Genomic DNA, 20,180 nt, shown 5'->3' with positions numbered 1-20,180 from the left:
CAGAAAAAAAAAAATAGAACTCATGGGTTGAGATAAAGACAGTTTAATAGGACGGGGGGGGGAAGAATAATAATAATGATAAAAGAATATATAAAACCAGTGATGCACAGCTAATCACCTGCTGACCAATGCCCAGTTAGTTCATGAGCCATGGCGCCTCCCCAGCCAACTCCCCCAGTTTATATACTGAGCATGATGTCGTATGGTATGGAATATCCCTTTGGCCAGTTTGGGTCAGCTGTCCTGATTGTGTGCCCTCCCAGCTTCCTGTGCACCCCCCGCCTTGTCTCTGGCAGGCCAGCATGAAAAGCTGGACAGTCCTGGACTGCTTAGCAACAACTAAGCTTATTGCAGGAGCTGTTGGACTAGATGACTTTAAAAGGTCCCTTCCAACCCAAAGATTCTATGATTCTATGAACTAAAATCATCAGTATGTTATTGTGGTGGGTTGACCTTGGCTGGATGCCAGATGCCACTATGCTGCTCTATCACTCCCTTCCTCAACAGGACGGGGGGGAGAAATTAGGATGGAAAAAAATAGCTGAAGACATGGGTCAAGATAAAGGCAGTTCAATAAGCAAAAAGCAAAGGCCACATGCAGAAACAAAAAAGATTTTGTTTTGAAAACAAAAGATTTACTCTCTGCTTCCCATCAGCAGGCGATGTTTAGCCACTTCCTGGGAAGCAGGGCTTCAGTACGTGTAGCGGTTACTCCAGAAGACAAACGTCGGAAAAATGAATGCCCCCCCCCTCCTCCTTTCTCTTAGCTTTTATTGCTGAGCATGATGTCATATGGTATGGAATATCCCTTGGGCCAGTTTGGGTCAGCTGTCCTGGCTGTGTCCCCTCCCAAGATCTTGCCCACCTCCAGCCTACTGGTGAGGGAAAGGGGAAATGTTGGAGAGACAGCCTTGATGCTGTGTGAGCACTGTATCTATGTCGCGTGCTGGTCATAGACTGTAGTGAGGTTTTGTTTGTATTCTCGGGAACAGAATTAAGACTCAAAATGGAGTCAAGCATCAGGTAACTTTATTTGCCTGACAACAGGTTCGCAAATGCAAGAGAAAGAGAAAAGAAAGGAAGGAAAGAAAGAAAGAATTAGTTGCAATAGCTACCACCACGGAGCTGCAGTGTCCCGACAGTCCGATTCAGTGGGAGAACGTTAGCCCGTTTCCCTCCTGTTGCCAAACACCTGTCCATTTTCTTGCAATTCAGTCCATAAGATTCACTCTCGGTCAACTAAACAAACAAGTTCTGTGCAACATGTCTTTTATACTTTGACAAAGAGATAGAGAGAGAGAGAGAGCACGCAAAGAAGATATCACAACCTGTGGATCCAGCGGTGTCCCGTTGGTCCTCTTGATGTTCCTTGGTGGTGGGGGTCCCCATTTTCGCTTCTGATGGTGTCATTTTTATACAGAGTCCCACAGTCTCCATCTGATCCCAAGACACTTCATGCATATACAACAGGCTGATTCCAAGAAACTTCATGCTGATGCAACAGGCTGATGCAACAGGCAACGGCACATCTGCAGGCCTTGGTGTCTCCTCCCACTGTATCTCTGCTCTGCAGGAACTGGTCATTGCGCCTGCACCGTATCTCTGCTCTGTGGGAACCGGTATCCCGGTCTTCTCTGGGGTCCACTCCATATCAAGACATGTTCGAGCCGTTGTACCAAAAAAGGTGTGGGTTCCTCGGAACCGTGAAATGTTTAAGACAGAAACCGCATATCGGTCCGCTACAATCTACCAGTACAAAGCACAGCACTATGAGGGCTGCTATGGGGAAAATTAACTCCATCTCAGCCAGACCCAATACAGTTATTAACATTATTTTCATCCCAAATCCAAAACGCAGCACTATACCAGCTATCAGGAAGAAAATTAACTCTATCCCAGCCTAAACAAGGACAGTGGATAAGAAATTGACTGGATGGTCACACTTAAAGAGTTGTGGTCAACAGCTCAATGTCTAAGTGGAGACCAGTGATGAGTGGCATTCCTCAGGGGTCAGTATTGGGACTGGCGCTGTTTAACATCTTTGTCAGTGAAATGGACAGCGGGATTGAGTGCACCCTCAGCAAGTTTACCGATGACACCAAGTTGTGTGGTGCAGTTGACACGCTGAAGGGAAGGGATGCCATCCAGAGGGACCCTGACAGGCTTGAGAGGTGTACCCCTGTGAACCTTATGAAGTTCAACAAGGCCAAGTGCAGGGTCGTGCACCTGGGTCAGGGCAATCCCAAGCACAAATGCAGGCTGGGCGGAGAATGGATTGAGAGCAGCCCTGCGGAGAAGGACTTGGGGGTATTAGTGGATGAGGAGCTGAACATGACCCAGCAATGTGCACTTGCAGCCCAGAAAGCTAATCGCATCCTGGGCTGCATCACAAGAAGTGTGGCCAGCAGGTCAAGGGAGGTGATTCTGCCCCTCTACTCCGCTCTGGTGAGACCCCACCTGGAATACTGCATTTAGCTCTGGGGCCCCCAGCATAAGAAAGGCATGGACCTGTTGGAGTGGGTCCAGAGGAGGGCCACGAAGATGATCGGGGGCTGGAGCACCTCCCCTATGAGGACAGGCTGAGAGAGTTGGGGTTGTTCAGCCTGGAGAAGAGAAGGCTCCAGGGAGACCATATAGCAGCCTTCCAGTACTTAAAGGGGACTTACAGTAAAGATGGGGAGGGACTCTTTATCAGGGAGTGTAGTGATAGGACAAGGGGTAATGTTTTTAAACCGAAAGAGGATAGATTTAGATTAGATATTAGGAAGAAATTCTTTACTGTGAGGGTGGTGAGACACTGGAACAGGTTGCCCAGAGAAGTTGTGGATGCCCCATCCCTGGAAGTGTTCAAGGCCCGGTTGGATGAGGCTTTGAGCAACCTGATCTAGTGGAAGGTGTCCTTGCCCATGGCAGGGGGGTTGGAACTAGATGATCTTTAAGGTCCTTTCCAACCCAAACCATTCTATGATTCTTCATATATATCATTATACAGACCACATTGTAGCTGTTTAATATCCTGATTTTGGATAGTCATTCTTCTAGTTAATACCTTATCTCATTTCTGTACTTTTGGGCAGTTTCTCTCATGTGCTTTAGCAACCTGTCTTGCATTAGGATGAATCAGCCTTTGGAGGTACCAGGTTGTCTCCTCTGGCTGTAGAGCTTAGACAACAATTGTTGTCTAAATGTCAGATTTTTAGATTTCTGATCTAGGTATGATTATTCTCATTGAAAATATTCTTCCCCCTACCATGTGTCCTAGATTTGCCAATCTAAAGATGTTGCTACCCCTAATAAAATCATTTATCCCTTTTGAAAAATTCATCAGTTTGTCTTTAAAAGATGAGAATATATTTGAATAATAACATTAGAGGAAGGGTATCTACAGTGCTTTGAACTAAGTGAACTTGGATGGCTAGCTTACATATATATTGTAATTTTTTTTAAATTAATTTATTAAAGTGAAATTAAAGGATAAACTTTGACGTTCTGAATAAAATCTGGTTTTCTGAGTGATCAGAATAATATAGATTTTAAAATACGGATTTTCTTTTTCTTATGAAATTTGAACTGACCCCAGTTTTTTTCTTTTCATTCCTTTTTATTTTACTATAGTCATTACTTCCTTATGTAAAACAAAGTATAAGGTCTATTTGTGCTTGTAATATGTGTTGGCTGTTGTCCTGCCTCGAGGACCTGAGACTCTCTCAACAAGTGCTGGATTCCATCTGCCACTTCCAGTCTAGTAAATGTTATTAAAGGATTTTAGTAACACCAGGAGCTAATTTCTAGCCCTTTCCCCTTACACTTTCAATTTTCTGACAGATGAATATGGATATACCAACATTAAGATGGGTCTTGAGGAAAATTCAGGGTAATCCTTGGCCACTGGAATTCATACATCAGGCACTTAGATGATGATTATGAATCTTGTATTAAAACGCCCTCAGAAAACCCAGATATTAGTTAATTCTGTTTATTCCACTCCAGGTTTTCTTCATAGTCACAGGAACTGTAGTGTGTAAAGACTACTTACTTGGAAGAAAGTTTAAGAGATTAAAGGAGATGAATTACAAGTCCAGATACATTTAATCTGATGCTGCTCTCTAATACTTCTGTAATATTAAAAAAAAAAATATGTAATTAAAGTTAGCGAGAAGGTATACGTTTTGGGGAATTCAATTTCTAAAATATTAATTTATAAAATTACAAATTATATTGGCTAATATTCCAAAAATGACCATTCATTTCTTCATAGACTTAGATGACATGTCTGCTTTCACCATTGCTTCAGTGGCATTGCCTATAGTAAAGGTGCAGATAGAACAGAGTCCTTAAATATGACTTGTATGGTCACGAGTTCTTGATTATTGCTTTAAGTTCATATGTCAACAATATCTCCTTTTTCCGTAGTGCCAACTGTGGATGTATTTCAGATCTCTACTAAAGAAAGATTTGGGCTGGGACATCAGCTGAAAAAGTAAGTCTGAAAAAATGTAAACCCCTGTTTTTAAGTAAATATTACACTCTTAGTTCCCAGACCACGTCAAAGTAGGATAAAATTCACAGGTTGTCAGGTTAGTTGGATCAAAGTGTTTTGAACTTGTTTTTCTTTAAATAAGAAATTACAGGTTTTGCCTTTTTAAGTTCAGTTTTGATAGTTGTTGGAGAGATCTTGATTTGTGCTGCCTGTCAGGGTTTTCTGTTACTTTACTGCCTGTAGGAAGTAAGCTACAAAAGTCCAAAAAGACTGCAGCTAGGAGTGTTCAAGTTCATGTTTTTGCTTAGACTGTGAAGCCTCTGGAGCAGGAATCTTTTTTAGTATCATGCATACCCTAAGGGGGCCATGCTTTCATGGTGGCCTCTAGGACCACAGTAATTAGGCCATCCATGTTTTGAGGACAAGAGGGAAGAAAAGTTGAAAAAATTAGCAGTTTCATGTGTTCATGGTACAATTCAATTTAATAACATTTTGCTGAGTCATCTTTTCAGATATGCTTGTGTATGTGGAATATCTGACCCTTACAACAGTAAGAATCCCTTAATAAAAAAAAATCTTTTGCTTTTTGGTGTTTCAAGAAATTCAGTTCAGCATTTTCATAATCATACAAATGTAGCAATGTTATTAAAATCTCTATGGTACATGACTTGGAAGAAAAAAAGTAAAAAACTTCTCAGGATTGAAAAGTCTCTTAAAACATTTTAGTACTTACACTGTCTCTGATTTGTGCACTGGGTAATTGCCAAAGTTTCCCATAAGATATTTAGGTACATATCTGCATAATTCACAGTTGAGCGGAAGTCAGAATACCTATGAACCCTGTGGCTCCTCATGGCTGTGTACAACAGGATATTCATCTTTGAAGAGTCAGTAAATTTTTTATATAGACCATACCAACTTCCACTTCAACTTTATCACTCATAGGCTCCTCTCTCCATGTGGCCACAGGTCCTGCCAGGAGCCTGCTCCAGTGCAGGCTTCCCACGGGGTCACAGACTCCTTTGGGCATGCACCTGCTCCGGTGTGGGGTCCTCCACGGGCTGCAGGAGGACAGCCTGCCTCACCATGGTCTTCACCACAGGCTGCAGGGGAATCTCTGCTCCAGCGCCTGGAGCACCTCCTCCCCCTCCTTCTTCACTGACCTTGGTGTCTGCAGAGTTGTTTTTCTCACATATTCTCACTCCTCTCTCTGGCTGCAGTTGCTGTTGCTGGGTTTTTTCCCCCTTAAATATGTTATCACAGAGGTGCTACCACCACCACTGATTGGCTCAGCCTTGGCCAACAGCGGGTCTGTCTTGGAGCCGGCTGGCGTTGGCTCTATCGGACACAGGGGAAGCTTCTAGCAGCTTCTCACAGAAGCCACCCCTGCAGCCCCCCTGCTACCAAAACCTTGCCACGCAAACCCAATACATGTACTTATACACTCTTCTGTGGATGTTTTTTTTATAGCCTTTATGTTTTTTAGCTTCACTTGCTACAACTTGTGACCACTGCCTTTTGCTGTGCGTCTCAGAAGTTTCTGGCTCTGTCTTCTCTGTAAATCCCTTTGTGTAGTGTAATATTCAACATCCTTACCTTCATGTTTGTGCTTTAGGAGAATATGCTCCTACTTGAGTAGTGTGGGTGCTGTAGCCTACCTCTGTAGTCACTGGAGAGACAGATGCCTATAGTTGGACAGAATGCCTTTGAATCAGTTTGTCTCTAGGTCTCCATGAGAGGCATAATTATATGTCTTGCAGTGCTTGTTTACACAAACTGTATTGTCAATAAGAGTTCCATGTGAATTAGCTTTATGTGGGGAAAAAAAGCATTTTTAAGGAGCTTAAGCACCCAATCGTCAGTCCACATATGTGACAGAGAAACTGTCTGAGGACATTGCATCATGTCGCCTATGTATGTGATGAACTGAGACCCTAGTATTAAAGTGAGTATGTCTGGGCTAGGATAAGAAAATCTTTTTTCTTTCTTAATTTGCAGAATCATGCAGACATTTGTTACACAACAGTGGAAGAACAGCAAAGAGAAATCTAATTGTACGCACAATAAGAAGGTGTCTGACAAAAAGGTGAAATCCCCTCTGCACATCTTTTCTACATTGTGCAGGTAATAGCAAGGAAAATGAGCTGTTACCACCATATCCTGTTAAAAATCCACAGGAGACTTCAAAAGATGAAATGTTGACTTTTCTCCATAGAGAAGTGCTCTGTTTATATCTTACCTCATAGCTTTCCAGTCCTTGCCTTGCATGACATCAAAAGTGAACTAGGTACTATTGCAACTTCTAAGACTTTTTGAAGGCAGAGCATTTCAGTGCCCTGCTCTCTGAAACAGCCATGATTCGTCAAGAATTGGAAATAATTCATTTGATATTGCTTAACTTGGTTGTATTTGTATTTTACTAGCTTGGTAGCATTTGACTGTTACTTGAATAGCAATAATATATATATTATATATGTTTTTATATATAATTTTGTGTTTGTCTAGCTGTTATTTCCACATCTGTGTATTTTTTTATTTTTTTAAAACTCAAATGGTCATTAATGAAAGACTGATCTTTAGAGCTGCTGAGCACCCACCCCTCTCCACTGTTTGAGTAGATGAATGTTTACCACTTCTGAAATGCAGGCACAGAATTTCAAAGAACAAAGGCATTAAAAATATAACAAGTAGTTTGTGAATAGTTCATTTATTATGACTTCTGTCAGTTATTCATACTCTTAAGTGTCTGTAAAATCAATTTTACAAATTTATTTACAAATCAATTTTACAAATTTTACCTCTTTCAAGAATGTGACTATTTACTCTAGCGTGTTTTCCTGCTTATGAAGGGTGGACAGATCACCCCTTCTGTACATTTGAATTGAATGCTTCTTTGAACATTCCTTCTTTTTGATGAATTTTCACAGAATCACAGAATCATTAAGGTTGGAAAAGACCTTTAAGATCATCAAGTCCAACCATCAATCCAACACCACCATGTTCCCTAAACCATGTCCTGAAGTGCCACGTCCACACATTTTTTGAACACTTCCAGAGATGGCGACTCCACCACCTCCCTGGGCAGCCTGTTCCAATGCTTGACCGCTCTCTCTGTAAAGAAATTTTTCCTAATATCCAATCTAAACCTCCCCTGGCGCAACTTGAGGCCATTTCCTCTTGTCCTATCGCTAGTTACTTGGGAGAAGGCACCAACACCCACATCACCACAACTCCCTTTCAGGTAGTTGTAGAGAGTGATGAGGTCTCCCCTCAGCCTCCTCTTCTCCAGACTGAACAAACCCAGTTCCCAGTTTTGCCATTCTAAATTCCATGTATAAAAAAAAGAGAGGGAGTACAGTGATCACTCACATTGATGAAGGGAGGAATGTAAATGATTATTTGTTTTTTCAAAGGTAGAAGAGGAAGATGGTGTTTGAAGTAGAAAGCTTACCATGCCACACACCATTGCCTAGAGCAGGCTGTAATTTGGGATTTGGTTTTATTCAGAAAGGTCATACAAAAGCCGGTCTGATCTTTCTTCTCATGATTTGGCTGCTGCTGCAGTGCCTGTCCAAAGACCACTCAGCCCAAACACAGGGACCCTCTCTCTCTCTCCCTGGAGCACCATTCCTACCTCCTGTCTGCCCAAGGGTGGTAATGAGCCAACTGTAACAGTGAGTCAGCAACCTCTACGTGCATTTTCCACTGTCACCAATTGCTAACTGGGTGGTGAAACCTGTCAGCCTCTCCCCTTGGGCTTTCATGTCTTTTCTATTTGACTGAAGACCAAAAAATACTCCAAAGATTAAGGTTGATTATAAAGTGTAGAAAAATTATTCAGTATACCTGATACTGGTTCTAGCTTTGCAAGGACAGGTGAATGTGAACCTTATAGAAATGTGACAGTTCGTGTGAATGTTGTTTCATAAAAAACTTTTGTTCTTTACTTTCTGCATTCATAATTTAGGTCCCTCACATTCTCATTTCTAGTGTTAAAGAGCTAGAATTTGTCTAAAACAGGAGAGAAGGGCATCAAATTGTCTTCTACAAAGCACCCAGTTTATTGTGTTTTTTTAAAAAATGTTCATTTCAGATGAATTAAATTTGATTTACTGCCTGCAAGTTTCACTGCTCATTATATCTTCCATTGGATCTGGACATAGAATTTGTCTTAAATAGTTAGTCATCTTTTCTTGTGTATAAATAGGAGTAAGAGGTCTATTTGGTATTGGGAAATTAGTCCTACGTACAATTGTTCATTTTTTTAATGTTGGGCTGTGTTTATCACTAGTCAAATACATAAAGACAGGTGGCACTTAAAAATTTGTACATATGTCTGGACTTATGTGTTTGATTTGCACAAGACTGATTATTCTCCAACTACAGCTTCCCCTTCTTTATTTTTAAGGTCGCCAAGTTATCCTCTACCTGGCTGTGGTAAAAATAAATCAAAACTGAAGTCACAACAGGATGGGATCTCCAAAACTCACAAGCTACTGAGAAAGACTTACTCTAGCACAGTTAAGGCAGAGGATGTGTGCGCCACAAAATCTCACAGAACTTTTTGCCGCTTATTATCGAGTGACCCTAGGGCTGAACAGACAATAGCTATTAAATCGCACAAACCGTTGAACCGTTCTTGCTCTTCAGCCGTCAAGCAGGAGGAGTGCATCACTTTAAAGCCCCATAAGCTATTAAGTAGGTCGTGTTCTGGGGACCCTCGATGTGAGCACAACAGCACCTTGAAGCCCCACAAACTTTTAAGCAGGTCCTACTCCAGTAATCTTAGAATGGAAGAATTGGATGGATTGAAGAATCACAAGTTACTCAGCAAGACTTACTCCAATGTCCCTAAATCATCCAAAATGGAGCCTTTCAAGGAGTCCATCATAGCAGAGGGCAGGAGTCTCCCTCTTACCTCAGGGCTTATTGGTATCTTAACATCATCTTCATCATCACCTTCACAAGCTGCTGTGCGTAATAATTTTTTTATTCAGCTCATTTTCCTTCCTATTATTTTCCAAATGTACTATTATGCTTATTATGCAAAAGCATTAATACTTAGGACATATGTTTGTTAGTGAATATGTCGTATATACTGAATATATTGGAAAACAAGAGCAATGGAGTCAGCTTTTTAAGGAGGATTTAAACAACTGTGCATGCACATATATTTAAGTTATAAAACCAGAATTTGCTTAGGTCAAGACAGAGATTTTACATCTCACATTGAATACAGCTCAATGTACAGCAGCTAGCCATGGGAAAAGTTCAATCATCCACTTCCTTCCCCGCCTCCTTTGTTGCTGCAGGAAGAAGGGAGAGTGTGAGCTTCTGTGCTGCAAAATTGGCTTGGTCACACAAATCTCTTCCCGTTTCCCTGTTTGCTTCATGGGGGAAGCAACTGTCCGTTGGCTCGTTCGGGTGCCAAGTCACCTCTCCTTCTGCTCTTTTAAGCTGTGATCATCATCATACTGGAAGGAATGCAGTCATGATTCGGTTCACCTCTTGCACATTTGTGCTTTGTGAAAGGTTTAACCTTCAAAAGCACTGGTGGCAGCCGGAGGTTAGGGAAGGAATTAGGCCCACACTGCCCCCCTTTCTTTCCCCAGAGACATGATCAATTGGGAAAACAAAGGGTTGCACATATTCTTAAATTTAAGGGAGAGAGCTCAAACTGAATTCTTCTGCCTCTGCTTCTTAAAAGATGTCTTTTATACTGTAGAGGAAAGAGCGGGTCTGTCTGCACTCTTTCAAGGCACTGGTCTGTTTTCTGTGTTAGACCTGAGGAGAGACACTTAGGAGACAGTCCTCTCCACTCCCTTAGCCTGGTGGTACCTTGATGTTCTCAGCATGCAAAAGCTGATTCTTGCTTGAAATACCATACATATATTCAAAATCGTGTATTCTGAATAATGAAGTTACAGTGAGTGTGTTATGTCTCATGGTAAATTAGTTTAATAAGCTGTGAGCTATACTCATTGTCGTGGTTTAGCCCCAGCAGGCAACTAAGCACCACGCAGCTGCTCCCTCACTCCCCCACGGTGGGATGGGGGAGAGAATCAGAAGAGTAAAAGTGAGGAAACTCATGGTTTGAGATAAAGACAGTTTAATAAGTAAAGCAAAAGCCGCACACGCAAGCAGAGCAAAACAGGGAATTCATTCACTACTCCCCATGGGCAGGCAGGGGTTCAGCCATCTCCAAGGAAGCAGAGCTGCATCACGCGTAATGGTTTCTTGGGAAGACAGACGCCATCACTCCGAACATCCCTCCACCCCTTCCTTCTTCTTCGTCCCAGCTTTATATACTGAGCATGACGTCATATGGTATGGAATATCTCTTTGGCCAGCCTGGGTCAGCTGTCCTGGCTGTGTCCCCTCCCAGCTTCCCATGCACCCTCAGCCTTCTTGCTAGCAGGCCAGCACGAGAAGCTGGACTATCCTTGACTACTTAGCAACAGCTCAAAACATCAGTACGTTATCAACATTTTCTCATCCCAAATCCAAAACATAGCCCCACGCTAGCTTCTGTGCAGAAAATTAACTCTACCCTGGCTGAAACCAGGACACTCATCAAATCTAAAAGAAGTTATATACTATCATAAAATATTTTATATACATGCTGTGTGGTTGGTTCCTGTAATGTGCACAGCAAAATTAATTTAAGGTGAGCCAATACACTTTTTACTTGTCACGGTTTAGAGATTCATTTTTTTCTGAATCAGCAAAGAATGTCTTAACTTAGCAGACTTTTCTCTTCTGAAGTTAATACAAAAAGTCTCATTGGTTTTTATAAGATAATGAAGAGTTGACTAAGTGGTTTTCTTACTGATGTTATCAGCTGATATGGAAAAAATACAAGCCCTGCTTGACAGTCTATAAAAACTACCAGTGATTTATTGCTATAATGCATTTAATTTGCGGGAAAACCATCACATACATGGTCAGATGCAGTTTGACTGATGTTAGCAGAATGGCATCAAGAGTCTATTTCACATTTTACATGCAGGCACCAGATATATGGGTAACCTGGGTGTCTAACTGCGATTTGAAGTCAGTGGAATGTGGAAGCAATGAATCAGGACCCTAATTTCTCTTCAGTTCTCATCTTAAATATTTGAATCTCATATATGAATACAAATAGGAGGATTATTTCCCAGGAGAAAAAAGGGAAAAGTTTCCCAAATAAGCAGTTAGAGAAATGAAAGGAAATAAGACTATAAACAAAAACAAAACCCCAAAAAGCTGTAAATGGAGCTGATCTGACTCATTCAAAACAAGGCTTGGCTGAAATAGATATCAGCCCAGAGGGACTTTTGCAACTTAGTGTCTCCTATAACAAAAGTTCCTTCTAATTTATTTGTTATACGTTGAAATAAAAAGGCAGAAAGAATCTGAGTGGGATCTGAGCAGAGAGGTCTGTCAGTGTGGTGCTCACAGAAGTGAGATCTTAGTAAATATATAAAAGAAAAAGATTTTCAGCTGTTCTGAGAGTTAAATTATTCATTCAGTCCTAAACATATAGCCCATATTTGGACAGACAATACACAGTTAAAATTTAAAGGAAGTTACCAAATGTCATTTTATTAGAATGAAGGCACTGGTGTTTCCATTTGAGATTAAAGGTTCTGAGATGCTGAGATACTAAACCTCATCAGATTTAAGAACTAAAAAGAAATGCTAAAAATCTACCCCACACTCAGCAAACAATAAAAGGATTGATTATTTGTAATGGTTGATTTATGCAAATGAAAGATCTTTTTAGATGCAAATATTGTTTAACATATTTGCATGCAAAAGATACAAATGTTTTACCATTTACTTATAATTAGTCTACCAACACTGAAGTTGCCTGAACTTTTTCCTTGCAGCAAAATTATGGTGCAAAATGTATTCTGGTACAAGACCGTGGCTTTCTTGTGCAGGTAAGATTTCATATCTTGCCCATTTATGAAACACTGTGGAACATGAGCTGACTGTTAATTATTTTTAAGCAGATGTTGTTTTTCTCATTTTCATTGTTCTCAGACTATTGAATTTGCTGAGCAGCGGATACCAGTGTTGAATGAATACTGTGTAGTTTGTGACAAACCCCATGTGTTCCAGAATGGCCCTATGCTGAGGGTAAGTGGTGTGCTTGCTGAGATAAACAATGCATTTTTTAATGCCTTAAATAGCAATGGATGATACAAACCTATTATAAAACTATTGAATTATTTCAGACGTGTGTCATCCTAATATCCTTTTAAGATGCAAAAATGTAATGCATATTAACTAGATTTTACTGTAAATTTGAAAAAAATGTATTGCAAGCAAGGGAGATGGAAAGCAGGCTTGTATAATAATCACAGAAATATAAAGGAGGGTTGTATTTCACTGAACACTATTGTGCTAGAGTAGTCATAACCGGATAAGCTAGAGGAAGTGCATTAGAGTGCTTTCCCAGTCCTCTGGCACTCTTTTTAAAGCTTAGGGTCACCTCAGTCCTTTAGCTCCAATCAGGCCATGACCAGGATATTCAGATACACGGGTGTTAATGCAACAAGGACATGAAGTTCTTATGACCCTCTTTTGCTCACGGGCCACTGGAATGAACCATCCTCCACAATGTGATAAAAAAGGCAGTAGAAGGAAATGCTCTGTGAAGTGTCTGATCTACCAGTAACCTAGCCCAGGGGCACTGCTGTGGTTTAGTATGCCCAAAGACTGGCCAGTTACACAGCTCTTCCTTCCTTTCATTCCTGTTGTGGTGGGTTGACCTTGGCTAGATGCCAGGTGTCCACCAAAGCCACTCTATCACTCCCCTCCTCAGCTTGACAGGGGACAGAAAATATCACGAGAAGCTTGTGGGTCAAGATAAGGGCAGGGAGAGATCATTCAGCAATTACCATCATGGGCAAAACAGACTCAACTTGGGGAAATTAATTTAATTTATTGCCAATCAAAATCAGAGTAGGATAATGAGAAATAAAACTAAATCTTAAAACATCTTCCCCCCGACTCCTCCCTTCTTCCCAAGCTCAACTTTGTTCCCAATTTCTCTAACTCCTCCCCTCAAGCAGCACAGGGGGATGTGGAATGGGGGTTGCGGTCAGTTCATCACATATTGTTTCTGCCACTCCTTCCTCCTCAGGGGGAGGACTCCTCACATTCTTCCCCTGCCCCAGCGTGTGGTCCCTCCCACGGGAGACAGTCCTCCACCAACTTCTCCAACGTGAGTACTTCCCACAGGCTGCAGTTCTTCACGAACTGCTCCATCCTGGGCCCCTCCCACAGGGTGCAGTTTTTCAGGAACAGGCTGCTCCAGCATGGGTCTCCCACAGGGTCACAAGTCCTGCCAGCAAACCTGCTCCAGCGTGGGCTCCTCTCTCCACAGGTCCTGCCAGGAGCTTTCTCCAGCGCGGGCCTCCCACGGGGTCACAGCCTCCTTTGGGCATCCACCTGCTTTGGCGTGGGGTCCTCCACAGGTTGCAGGTGGATATCTGCTTCACCATGTACCTCCATGGGCTGCAGGGGGGCAGCCTGCCTCACCATGGTCTTCACCACAGGCTGCAGGGGAATCTCTGCTCCAGCACCTGGAGCACCTCCTCCCCCTCCTTCCTCACTGACCTTGGTGTCTGCAGAGTTGTTTCTCTCACATATTCTCTCTCCTCTCTCCCAGCTGCTGTTGCACAGCAGTTTTTTCCCCTTTTTAAATATGTTATCACAGAGGCGCTACCACCGTCACTGATTGGCTCAGCCTTGGCAAGCGATGGGTCCCTCTTGGAGCTGGCTGGCACTGGCTCTATCAGACACAGGGGAAGCTTCTAGCAGCTTCTCACAGAAGCCACCCCTGCAGCCCCCCCCCACCCCAAACCTTGCCACGCAAACCCAATACAACCTGTATAACGCAACCAGGAATTTTGTATGCTGAACATTGCACCCTCTCATGCTGCTGGCGAATAAGATTGGTCATCAAAGACACATCCTGCCTGGAGACACTGGATCAGTGCAGCTTTGTAAAAGAGTATATAGGAAAATAAAATTCTTAGTTTAGGACTGACCTTGCAGTTTAGAATCCTTCTTGTTTCACCTGTCCTGAATCCTATGGAAACCTGAATAACCTTAAAAGATTAAAGCCATGGAAAATTGTTTAATACCAGTGTGTGAATGGTCTGACAACTCATCTGCCAATTTCTCCACAGTGTGGTGAGCAACTACACGTAAGATGAAGCAGACATCATCTATGGTAGTTCCATGGAACTAGATTCAGGAAGGTTATTGCTTAGATGGTAGCAGAAGTCACCTCAGCATCATCCCCCATGACACTTAGTGGTACCACAGTCAGGCATTCAAACTGCAGGCAGGGTATGTAAATAGGCTGCTAATTGGATTTGCAAAAGCATATACATATTCAGTTAACACCGTTTTAAGTCATGGTTAAACCTCTGTACTTTTGAAAATCCTATCAGGTGTTTATTTGCCTCTTCAAGATCATATCTACCTTTTACAAACATGTTTTTCTGCCAGATTTATCAGCAACCAAACCCTGATTAGAAGCCTATAGAAAAGGCACCAGTTCCTTGTCGTTCGTCTTTGAATGCACTGCTATGTATATTACCTGTGATAGGATGACTTAAGACAAATTGAATAATATGCAAAGTTCGGTTAATATAATTATTTAAATCATTGGGTTTTATCTGTTGTCCATAGGACAAAGCAAACAGTAGGATTTATTCCTGTTCACATGATGAACTATTAAAAGAAAACAGAATGGAAAGTCATCTGCTCTAAATGTAAAATTTGTAATTCTTCTTGCTTTCACACATTAGAGATCAAAATCCCTCAGAATGACTTTTCTCTGTCTTCAGCTTAGAGAGGGGTCATTTTAGCCATCCATTTGAGAGTTTGTCAGCGCTTCAAAACAGAGGACAGTGCTTCCAAAACAGAGGCAGTCAATTTTGGCGAAGCCACCGAGGCGAAGGGCTCCGGAGCAGAGGATCGCGCCGGGGGACCCTTCCTAAAGCGACAAAAACGCGAAGGCGAAAGCGCAGGGAGAGAGAGGGTGCCCCAGTCCCTCCCCTCCGCCCCCCGAGCCGGCAGAGTGGGGTCCTGGCGAGCGGCAGCTCTGACTCAGCATGGGCGGGGATAAGAGCGGCGGTGGCCAAAGCCCCTCACGCACAAGAGCAGCCCCAGGGAGCGTGAGCGACCCGGAGCGCGGCGCGTCAGTTCACGCAGGGAAGGCGTGCGGGCAGGGCGCAGTCCCCGCCGGCACTAGAGAATCTCTCGATGAGTCGTCATCGCCTTCTCAGAAGAGGCCCAGCTATGGTCTCCACTGGGCTGAAAGCCGTGGCCAGAAGGAATGTGGTGACCCAGACAGAGCTCCCACTCAAGCACGCGGCTGTCCAGGTGTCTGGCTGCAGGGAGTGCCTGAGCCTGTCACTTGTGCTGGAGGGCAGCAGAGACAACACCTGTGTGTGGTGTGACCAGGTGAATGATCTGCTCAGCCTGGTGGCAGAGCCGAAAGAGGCAGTGGAGAGGCTGAGGAGCATCAGGGAGTGTGAGAGGGAGACAGATTGGTGGAGCCACACCCTGCCGTCCCTGAGGCAGAGGCAGCAGGTGGAGGCTCCACAAGCAGCAGGGGATCCCCTGCCCTCTTGCTGTCAGGCAGAAGGAGAGGACCTAAGAGATGAGGGGGAATGGAAGCAGGTCCCTGCTCGGGGTGGCAGGCGAATCCCCTCCCGGCCTCCCTGACCTTCTCAGCTGCCCTTACACAACAGATATGGGGCTCTGGAACTTGAGGGACAGGAACGTGAGGATATTGATGAAAGTCCATTCAGGGGGTTGTCTAGGATGAGTCAGCCCCATGCATTAAAACTTCCTCTGTTAAGAAAAAAAGGAGAGTAATTGTCATAGGTGACTCCCTTCTGAGGGGTACAGAGGGCCCAATATGCCAACCAGACCCAACCCACAGGGAAGTCTGCTGCATCCCTGGGGCCCGGGTGAGAGATGTTACTAGGAAACTCCCTGGTCTGGTAAGGCCCACTGATTGCTACCTGCTGTTGGTTATACAGGTTGGCAGTGAGAAGGTTGCGCAAAGAAGTCTAAAAGCAATTAAAAGGGACTTCAGAGTGCTGGGGTGACTGGTTGAAGGATCAGGAGCACAGGTAGTGTTTTTGTCAATCCCTTCAGTGGCAGGGAGGAACACTGAAAGGAATAGCAAAACACACCTGGTTAACATGTGGCTCAGAGGCTGGTGCCGTCGGCGGAATTTTGTGGTTTTTGACCATGGGGAGGTTTACACAGCACTGGGCCTGCTGGCAGCAGATGGAGTTCAGCTATATCCAAGGGGGAAAAGGATTCTCGCTTATGAGTTGGCAGACCTCATAGAGAGGGCTTTAAACTAGGTGCAAAGGGGGAAGGGGATAAAACCAGGCTCACTAGAGATGACCCTACGGATGGCATGCCAATGTTGGGGGTGAAATTGATAGCTGAGCTCAAGTGCATCTACACCAAAGTGCATCTATACCAAAGCACACAGCATAGGCAGCAAACTGGAGGAGCTGGAAGCCATTGTGCAGCGGGACAACTATGACTTAGTTCTCATCACAGAAACATGGTGGGATGACTCTCATGACTGGAGTGCTGCAATGGATGGCTATAAGCTCTTCAGAAGGGATAGGCAAGGAAGGAGAGGCGGTGGGGTGGCTCTGTGTGTTAGGGAGTGTTTCGATTGTATAGAGCTCAACAACTGTGATGACCAAGTCGAGTGCTTATGGGTAAGGATGAGGGGGAAGGCCAACAAGGCAGATATCCTGCTGTGAGTCTGTTATAGACCACCCAACCAGGAAAAAGAGGCAGATGAAGCATTCTACAAGGGACTGGCAGAAGTCTCACAATCGCTAGCCCTTGTTCTCATGGGGGACTTCAATTTACCGGATGTCTGCTGGAAATACAACACAGCAGAGAGGAAAGAGTCTAGGAAGTTCCTGGAGTGTGTGGAAGATAACTTCCTGACACAGCTGGTAAGTGAGCCTACCAGGGGAGGTGCCTTGCTTCACCTGCTGCTTATAAACAGAGAAGGACTGGTGAAATTGTGATGGCTGGAGGCCGTCTTGGGCTTAGCGACCATGAAATGATAGAATTCTCAATTCTTAGTGAAGTAAGGAGGGGGGTCATCAAAACTGCTACCATGGACTTCCAGAGGGCAGACTTCTGCCTGTTCAAGTCACTGGTCGAGAGATTCCCTTGGGAGACAGTTCTGAAGGGCAAAAGGGTCCAGAAAGGCTGGACATTCTTCATGAAGGAAATCTTAAAGGTGCAGGAGCAGGCAATCCCCGTGTGCCATAAGAAGAGCTGGTGGGGGAAGACGACCGGCCTGGCTGAACAGGGAGCTTTTGCTGGGACTCAGGAAAAAAAGGAGAGTTTACCACCTCTGGAAGAAGGGGCAGGCAACTCAAGAAGAGTACAGGGATCTCGTTAGGTCATGCAGAGAGAAAATTACAAAGTCAAAAGCCCTGCTAGGACTCAGTCTGGCCATGGTCGTAAGAGATAACAAAGAATGTTTTTACAAATATATTGACAACAAAAAGAGAGGCAAGGAGAATCTCCATCCTTTACTGGATGTGAGGTGGAAAATTGTCACCAAGGATGAGGAAAAGGCTGAGGTACTTAATGCCTTCTTTGCCTCGGTCTTTAATAGCCAGACTAAGTATCCTCAGGGTATTCAGCTCCCTGAGCTGGAAGACAGGGATGGAGAGCAGAATAAACTCCCCATAATCCAGGAGGAAGCAGTTAAGGACCTGCTATGCCACCTGGACACCCACAAGTCTATGGGGCCTGATGGGATCCACCCAAGAGTCCTGAGGGAGCTGGTGGAAGAGCTTGCCAAGCCACTCTCCATCATTTATCAGCAGTCCTGGTTAACAGGGGAGGTCCCAGACGACTGGAGGCTTGACAATGTGCCACCCATCTACAAGAAGGGCCGGAAGGAGGATCCAGGGAACTACAGGCCTGTCAGCCTGACCTCGGTACCGGGGAAGATCATGGAGTGGTTCATCTTGGGGGCGCTCACAGGGCATGTGCAGGACAACCAAGGGATCAGGTCCAGCCAGCATGGGTTCATGAAAGGCAGGTCCTGCTTGACCAACCTGATCTCCTTCTGTGACCAGGTGACCCACCTAGTCATAAGGCTGGTCATAAGTGGTGTTCCCCAGGGCTCAGGTTTGGGGCCTGTCTTGTTCAATATCTTTATTGATGATCTGTATGAGAGGATCGAGTGCTCCCTCAGTAAGTTTGCAGACGACACCAAGTTGGGCGGGAGTGTTGATCTGTTCAAGGGCAGGAAGACTCTGCAGAGGGATCTGGACAGGCTGGATCGATGGGCAGAGGTCAACAGTACGAGGTTTAATAAGGCCAAGTGCCGGGTCCTGCACTTGGGTCACAACAACCCCATGCAATGCTACAGGCTTGGGGAGGAGTGGCTGGAGAGCTGCCTGGCAGAAAAGGACCTGGGGATGCTGGTTGACAGCCGGCTGAATATGAGCCGACAGTGTGCCCAGGTGGCCAAGAAGGCCAACAGCATCCTGGCCTGTATCAGAAATGGTGTGGCCAGCAGGAATAGGGAAGTGATCGTGCCCCTGTACTCGGCACTAGTGAGGCTGCACCTCGAATACTGTGTTCAGTTTTGGGCCCTCACTACAAGAAGGATGTTGAGGTGCTGGAGTGTGTCCAGAGAAGGGCAATGAAGCTGGTAGGGGGTCTAGAGCACCAGTCTTATGAGGAGCGGCTGAGGGAACTGGGGTTGTTCAGTCTGGAGAAGAGGAGGCTGAGGGGAGACCTTATCGTTCTCTACAACTACCTGAAAGGGGGTTGTGGTGACGTGGGTGTTGGTCTCTTCTCCCAAGTAACTAGCGATAGAACGAGAGGAAATGACCTCAAGTTTTGCAAGGGGAGGTTTAGACTGGATATTAGGAAAAAATTCTTTACTGAGAGGGTGGCCAAGCCTTGGAACAGGCTGCCCAGGGAGGTGGTGGAGTCACCATCACTGGAAGTGTTCAAAAAACGTGTATATGTGGCACTTCAGGACATGGTTTAGTGAGCATGGTGGTGTTGGTTTGATGGTTAGACTTGATGATCTTTGAGGTCCTTTCCGACTTTTATGATTCTATGATTCTAGTGTCTGTGGAACATCCCTCAGGATACAGGAGAGGGTGTCCCATTGCTCTTCTGAGCACAGCTGCAGCACACATTAGGAAGCAGCAAGTTAGATCAATATCGGCTATGAAAGTTTCAACTTTTTCGAATTGAAAAAATGTCTGGAAAATATTTTAAGTAATGCATGCATCCAGGAACCAGACTATGTCATAGTTGCGATGTGGTTTGCCTGTCTGCCATTCACAGTCACTGCTGTAAGAAGTGATACTTGCATTGTCGCATGTGGAAACTCTGATTGAGCACTTTTTTGTCACAGCAGCAGTTGGGTGGGTGCTACTGAGCATGCAAAGAATGGGGTTGGCTAATGAAAAAGTCCAAAAACCTGTGGGTATTGATCCACATTGGTAAGAACATGTCTATACTTTCATGTTCGTACACAGAAGTTCTTATATAGTTCAGGTTGCTGCATAGTATGTGGTCTTGAACCAAAATAAGAATATCCAGAAATGGCATTGGAACAACTTAGCATTTATAATGTGTTGCTGCTGTTGTTCTTGTTTGTTTA

General features: G+C 44.2%; 1 protein-coding gene across 2 annotated transcripts in view; it reads left to right on the top strand.

Moving 5' to 3' along the window:
* Nucleotides 1-20,180, top strand: part of LOC309415234 (protein mono-ADP-ribosyltransferase PARP8-like) — a gene marked incomplete at both ends in the record, with an annotated part of 160,073 nt that overhangs the window by 110,120 nt on the left and 29,773 nt on the right. For both annotated transcript variants that reach the window (XM_082012690.1, XM_082012689.1), the window contains 5 exons: nucleotides 4,414-4,480; nucleotides 6,479-6,604; nucleotides 8,889-9,453; nucleotides 12,352-12,405; nucleotides 12,509-12,604. In XM_082012690.1, coding sequence (XP_081868816.1) covers nucleotides 4,414-4,480; nucleotides 6,479-6,604; nucleotides 8,889-9,453; nucleotides 12,352-12,405; nucleotides 12,509-12,604 — 908 coding nt within the window. The remainder of the gene's footprint in view (nucleotides 1-4,413; nucleotides 4,481-6,478; nucleotides 6,605-8,888; nucleotides 9,454-12,351; nucleotides 12,406-12,508; nucleotides 12,605-20,180) is intronic.

Source organism: Phaethon aethereus (genome assembly GCF_964289735.1).
Source record: "Phaethon aethereus genome assembly, chromosome: W".
Taxonomy (NCBI): Eukaryota; Metazoa; Chordata; class Aves; order Phaethontiformes; family Phaethontidae; genus Phaethon; species Phaethon aethereus.
Note: the sequence above shows the minus strand (reverse complement) of the source record. Positions and strands in the feature narration are given on the sequence as shown.